The 7,065-nt window shown below is 53.5% G+C and overlaps 1 protein-coding gene across 1 annotated transcript; it reads right to left on the bottom strand.

Annotated features, from left to right (window-relative positions):
* Positions 1–6,379: 6,379 nt before the first annotated feature.
* LOC113980288 (protein shisa-6-like) lies at positions 6,380–7,059 on the bottom strand (the record flags this gene model as incomplete). The annotated part of the gene is made up of 1 exon (XM_027707521.1): positions 6,380–7,059. A coding segment is annotated over exon 1 (680 nt), but the record flags the coding sequence as incomplete, so codon positions are not given.
* Between the last annotated feature and the right edge of the window lie 6 nt (positions 7,060–7,065).

The following is a 7,065-nucleotide window of genomic DNA, read 5'->3' as shown; positions in this document are numbered from 1 at the left end:
GGGGGTGACTCTTGGGGATGGGCCTGTGCAGGGCCAGGAGTTGGACTTGATGATCCTTGTGGGTCCCTTCCAGCTCAGAATATCCACAGGCACAAAGGCAGCAGCAGCACTCCGTGGACGTGCAGGGCTTTGAGAAGCACACGAGTGCACACAGAAGTTTCATGCACGTGGCATCTATTTCTGCACCAAGTCCTATGTTGTGAGCACAGTTAAGAGCCTTTAAACTCACTGAAGAAAGCTGTTTTCTCCCTCAAGAGCCCTAACTCTGAAGAGCCCTTGCAACAAAGGAGGTTGGGTGAGAGTCAAACTGCAGCACAATATTTATTGTGGAAGAATCCCACACTTATCTGCCTGGGGAAGGAGATATCTAAGCCCTCCATGCAATGCAGTGCACAGAGATCTAAGGAAACACAGCTTGCCCATGTGAGCAGGGACAAAGACAAGCAAAAAGCAGCATGATCTCATTTTCCTGATAAAATTGAGATCTTACGTGAAACAGAAGTTTTAAAAGGCATCTGATCTCCAAAGGCACAGAGATCAACTGGTTAAGGATATAAGGGATTACAAAACTAAAAGAAATAGGAGTTCAGAGCTAGACTGGGTTCCCTTGACACCTTAGGATAGAGGTTGACTAATAGAAAAAGTTAATTAGAAAACAGAAAAATATCAAATAAATGGGAATTAGAGGCACTGAAATGATTTGGTGAGGGCAGAGTGGTTTCTGAGAGTGGCCTCTCGTAATGGGAGAAGTTCAAAGAGAAAGGGGAAGATTCAGGAGCATCCAGAGGAATTCTGTGGCCAGGCAGCTTCTGTGCTCTTACAAAGTCAGACTCTTTATAAAATAGATTCAGAGAGGAAAACATAGCAAAAAAACCCAGTTACCAAACTGCAAAGTGTCAGCAGAGCTTCAGATCTGAGCTTCTCCATGACATGTAAGTGAAACAAAAAGCAAATACTTTGTCCAGGTACATGCACACAAATACACCCCCTGCCTTGATTTGGCCAGCTGGGGCTGGGAAATTCATCCTGCAAACAGGACAGGATCCAGGTCTTCTCTCTGCTTGGGAATTACCCCAAATATAACAAGGTGCAGTGTTGGTTTGAAACAGAACCAGTCAGGAGTAACTTCTCTCAGGCCACAAGTCTCTAGTGGAAGGTGTCCAGGGTACAGGGTTGGAATGAGATGATCTTTAAGGTCCCTTCCAACCCAAACCATTCTGTGATTCTATGTCTGTGCCTTTTCCCTTTTCCCTCAGTCAAGTCTAACGTGCTTGTGGACCTGTGTTCTGTGCCTTTGAGAGGGACAGGGCACTTTAGAGAAGAGACTCAGAAACCATCAGGAGCAAACAGCACAAAGCAGGGCAAGGAGCAGCAGAAAGTGGGTCTGAGGGGAGTAAAAACGTCAGAGCATGAAAAAAACCACATCAGTGGAAAGAGACTGAAAGCAGCAACAGCATCCAAGAAAAAGCCTTCAGCGTAGTCCCCCTGGGCAGGTGTGTGTTTGAGCACTCTCTCCCTGCCCTGAGGAGGTGTGAAGGTTGATTGTTTGGCTGCAGGAGCACAGGGAGCAGAGCACAGCCGGCTGTGATCCCGTTGGACACAGCCCGGCCCTACAGAGGCACTTTGCGGGAGCTTCACAAGCTGAAAGCAGCTGCCCTCCAGCGACCCCTCGGCAAGCACCGGGCAGGAGCTGTGGGGAGAGGCAGCTGCAGGAACAGGAACCCTCCTGTACTCTGAGTGAAGCCTCACACAGAGCAGTGCACCGGCCTGCAGGAACAGAAACCCTCCTGTGCTTTAAGTCAGCCTCACCTAAACCAGTGCACCGGCCTGCCCGGGGCTGTGGGCAAACAGATTCCTGTGGAAATTCAGAGCTGCCGGGTAAAAATGGCAAGAAATGGATCGATTCCACCCTGGTCTCCACATGGGAAAAGGATGGTCATTTATAAAAATTTATAAAACTAGTCAGTGTTATTATTCCCAGAGCAGGAGAAGCAAAGGCAGAGGCCAAGGAGAAGAGCAGCACAGGGATCTTTCCCCTCTGCAGCGACACAGCTGGTGTAGGAGCAGGGAAAGGGAAGCCCTGGGCAGAAGGTGCCTGTTTCTGCCCTTTGCACCATCACACTCCAGGCAAGGCCAGGTAAGGAAGACAACCTTAGAGAGGATACACAGCTGGTTTGCTGGGGAAAATCTCCTACAGGAGAACTGCCATTGTCTCCCTCTGCCTTGGGCTGACCATGTGGGAAGCACTTGGAATATTTCAATCCCTGTCTGAAGACTGTAACCAGTCCTAATTTGTGCATTTCTAGCTCAGCAGAGAGCACAGTGGCTGCTGCTGAGGGCTAAACAGGGGTCAGGGAGCGATACTACTATCTGTGAATTATTTATGCACTGGAGCCTGGGGATTTGGGGTCATGGCCACAGTAAGAGAATATTCTGGGTCACCCTCCGTGCTAGAGAAAAACAGCTTTGCAAACAAACAACTGATACTCCTTGTTCAAAGATTCCTTAACTCATCCCCATCCTGAAAGTAAAGCAAATGCTCTGCCCACTTAAGAAATGCTTGAGAATAAATAAAAACCTGACAAACTGATGAAAACAAACCATCCTCACAAATGCAGACAGAGAGCATCAACATAATATTGCTGGCTACAACTCTCAGAAACCAGCCCCAGCTTCTAGCTGGAGCTCAGCAATAGTTCTGGCTGTGGAACTCCAAAGCAAACCCAGCCAAGAGGTAATTCTGTATGATCAGGCTGAAAGATCCTAAAACCATCAAAAATCAGTTCAGTTCAAAGCATTACAAGCGCTTGTGCAAAATATGAATATTTCAGCTGGTGTTTTTCAAAGCTCTTCCACTTACTGCTCTCAGAAACAACCGTCTCAGTCACTGCCACTGCTGAGCCCAGAATCCCAGCAGTGCCTCTGCTTTAAAGGGATGTTGTAGTGCCTGGAAACAAGAGCTGATTCCAGCTCGGAGCTGCACATGCACATCTCCGTGCACAGCCAGCCTTTCATTTCAGGAGAGTGACAGTTCTCCGGTGAATTTGTAAACCCTCCCTCTATCAAAAGACATTAAATGAGCCCTGCCTCCCTCCAAATGATCTTTCTGACTGAGTTAATAAGGATTTTTCTGTAAAAGCTGGATGAGAAATGAGCAGAGAAATAACATCTACACACAGCACCTCTATCCGACCATTCACGAGGAAATAAAATTTACAGTGTGATCTTGCTCGTGGTGGAGTGCAGGCAAGTCTTGATTAATCTTCCCTGAATGTGGGGTACTGGTCCTAAGGGGCTGTTTCCAGCCCTCTGTAGCAGTTTCTGTTTGTTCTGCTGCTCTCCTCCTCATCCCAGAGGTTTTGCTGGGATGCACACGAAGATTTAATGTACTCACCACCACTACACTGAATTATTCTGGAACTTACACTTCACTCCAATAGACACAGCCTCAAACAAATAGAAATATCTGAGCACATCCTGATTTCCTCCTTCCCTGTTAGTCCTCAGCAGATGACAGAGACAAACCATTCCACTCCTCATATTTATGTTCTGTTTAGACCACTGAGAGCATTTTTCCTCAGCCTGATGCAGCCCCTGGCACTTCACAATATTTAAACCATCGTGCAGTGTTGATCAAGTTCAGGTAACACAGCTCTGAAAGGTATAATCTTTTACCAGCTATCATATTATAGAAGTCAATCAACTCCTGAAAATGCTCTGGAAGTCAAGCTTCCCGAGCACTCAATCTGCCATTCATACTTCTACACACAGGTGAATCATTCCAGCAGAACTTCTCTAAATAAAGCAAAGCAAGCATCAAAGACATGAAAACATCAGGAATAATCCAGACAAGTCTGGCAAGGCTGTCTCTGATTTCCAAGGGTGAAGGATTCAGCCCTGTAGCACGCTGGAGCTGGAGCAGAAGTAACATATGGGCATCCAACCCAGATTTCCAAATTTAGTGTGAAGATAAGGCCCAGGCAAAGTTGCCTTGAAGCCAGAAGAGCTGGGCAGCTGGGGAACCAGCCCTCAGTTAACAGAACACTTAAAGGAGCCTCTTGTCTGGCTGAGCCACTCTCAGGACCCCTCACCACACGCAGTTGGGTCTAGTTTTGAGCACCGTGGAGGTATTTCCTTGTGAGACCAGGGGCAGGTGGGGTTTGGGATGGAACATGTGGGTCAGACCCTCAGCAAGTGTAAACCAGCCTGGCCTCACTGCAGGCACGTCCACTCTCAGGGAGGAGTCTAAATAAAACACATCTCCCCAAATACATAAAAACTGCGTCACTCGTTCTTTTTCTTTGTAAAAACCTCCACTTTCTTCCTCCAGTCTCTGTAAACTGCAACTGGAGTTCAGCCTTAAAAATATGGTCAATGGTTTTAATAGTTTTGACTAACAATTCCAAATTAAAATAATTTTTATGAAGCATTATCTGCCAGAGATAGTCTTTCCCCACTCACAGTGTTCTTATAAAGGAGCCTCTCACCGATTTTTACGTTCAGACATGGGAAGCTCTTGGATTCTCGGCACGCAAGGAGCACTCATCATTTGGAGGGACTTTTTCATCATAAAATAAATATGAACTGAGAGAGTAGATGCATTTGTCCAAAATGAGAATTGCTACAGCAGCCTGAGCTTTTGCTTTGAAACAGGATTTTCTCTGACACGTCGAGTGTTCTCGGAGGTGTGTAACAGCACTGCTGAGGGGACCCCAAACTACTCCTACACCAGCAAGGACAGAGTTAGCAGGGTTTACAGGAGATAAAATAAGAAATAAAAAAGGACAGATGCAGAGCTCTCCCCACCACCAGCACTTTCCCACACAGCCCTTGGCACCACGAGGCAAAGGCACCATCCAGGGGGGTCAGAGCTGTCCCCTCCACACTTCCTAAACTTCTCCTGGCTGGGCCAGGCAGGGCAGGATGCACAGGGGCCAAGGGGCTCTGCTGCCCCCGGGGGCGTGGGGGGTGCAGGGGGCCGGGGGAGATGTAGGGGAGTTTTGGGGGGCAGGAGGGGTGTGGCAGGGGGAAGGAGGGAAGTGTCAGGGGGCAGAAGGACAGGAGGGGGGTTTTGGGGGACAGGAAGGGTGTGCCGGGAGGGCCGGGGTGCAGGAGGGGGTGCCGGGGTGCCCGGGCGCAGGAGGGGGTGTCCGGGGGCAGGAGGGAGGGTGAGCGGTGCTGGGGAGCAGGACGGGAGTGCCGGGGGGGCAATAGGGGGGTGTTGGAGGGCAGCAGGAGTGGGTACCAGGGCCAGGAGGGGGGTGCCGGGGGGTAGAAAGGCGGTACCGTGGTGCCGAGGGGGAGGAGGGGAATGTCGGGGGACGGGAGGGGGTGCCGGGGGATTGGAGGGGGGTCGTGCCCGGGTGCAGAGAGGTGTGCTGGAGTACCAGAGATCAGAGGGGGATGCCGGGGTACCAGGGTGCAGAGAGGGGTACCGGGGGTGCCGGGATGCAGAGGGGGGTGCCGGGAGGAAGGAGAGGGGTGTCGGGGTGCCGGGATGTAGGGTGGGGGTGCCGGGATGCCGGAGGGGGCGGCTCCGCGGGGAGGGCCGGGCCGGGCGCTCGGCAGCGCGGAGCCGCCCATGGAACTGTCCATGGAACTGTCCATGGAACTGTCCGCGGTACCGGGCACGGAATTGCCCGCGTTACTGTCCATGGAACTGTCCATGGAACTGTCCGCGGTCCTGCCCGTGGAACTGTGCACGGAACTGTCCGCGGAGCCGGTGCTGAAGCCACGGGACGGCGACCCACAAACGGGGCCGTGGGGCAGCAGGACAGGCACCGAGGTGGGACAGGAGGGAGGGACCGAGAGGTGGGGGTGTCCCTGATAAGAGCGTGCAAAGGAGGAACTCCTGGATAGAGGATGGAAAAGGAAAATCCCTTGACGTGTGGTGCAAAGAGAGAACTCTTGGACAGCCAGGGGAAAACCCTTGGATGAGTGACTCAAGGGGGGACCCCTCGAAGCGACAGCACGATGGAAGATCGTTTGGACAGGTGGCACAAAAGGGGAGCCCTTAGACAGCCATGGCACTGGGGAATTCCTTGGGAGGTGGAGCAGGGGGAAACTCACAGCTGGCCAGTGCAAAGTACAAAGACCTGAATGGGTAGTTCAAAGGGGACTCCTTGGACAGGTGGTGTAAAAACCGAACCCTCGGACAGTCAGTTAAAAGGTGGAATTCTTGGACGGCTCATGCAATGGGGAAACTCTTGGACAGGCTGCACAAGTGGGAAACCCTTGGATGGGCGGTTGAAAGACAGACCCCTTGGATAGGGAGTGCAACAAGGAAACCCTTGAGCACACTTTGCAAAGGGGGAACACTCGGGGAGGGAGGGGGCTGTCCCTGGCCAGGAGGGCGCTGGAGGCAGGGGAGGGGGCGCACCTGTGTATGTTCATCTCCCGGGGCGGGCGCCGTGCCTTGTCGTAGGCCACCTTGGCAAAGACGCCGGCGATGAGCACGAAGGCGATGGCCCCGCACGAGATGTAGACGGTGGCGTTGGTGCTGTCCTTGTCCGGGTCGTACTTGTTGGCGTCCCCGTCGGCGCCGTCGCCGCCGTCGGCGGGCAGGGCTCCGCTGGCCGTGGTGGGGTGGGCCCACTCGGGGCTCTTGTAGTTGCGGCACAAGCTCTGGTTGAGCTTCTCGGCGCGCTTGTTGCAGCAGAAGCGGTAGAAGCAGGTGCCGCAGCAGTAGCGGAAGCCCGTGAGGCTGTTGTTGCACTCGAACTCCTTGTCCCACTGCCCGCTCACGTCGTAGTACCCCCAGCACGTCTCGTGCGCCGGGGCCGAGCCCCCTCCGCCGCCCCCGCCCCCGGGGGGGCTCTTGCCGCCCCCCGCGCCTTTGCCGCGCCCGGGCAGCGCCGTGGGGGCGGCGACCCCGGGGCCCGCCAGCGTCTGGTTCAGGAGCTCCTTGCCCGGCTTGGGGGTCCGCCGCGCCGCCGCCGCCCCCTGGGTCCGGTTGCCCTTGGCGCGGGGGGGCCCGGCCGCCTGCGCGGGCAGCAGCAGCAGGGCCAGGAGCTGCAGGCAGAGCAGGAGCAGCGGCAGCAGCAGGTGCCGCGGCCCCATGGCGGG

The sequence above is a fragment of the Neopelma chrysocephalum genome, unplaced genomic scaffold (genome assembly GCF_003984885.1).
Source record: "Neopelma chrysocephalum unplaced genomic scaffold, ASM398488v2 Primary Assembly neopelma1_93495, whole genome shotgun sequence".
Classification (NCBI taxonomy): Eukaryota; Metazoa; Chordata; class Aves; order Passeriformes; family Pipridae; genus Neopelma; species Neopelma chrysocephalum.
This window is presented reverse-complemented; position numbering and strand designations above follow the sequence as displayed.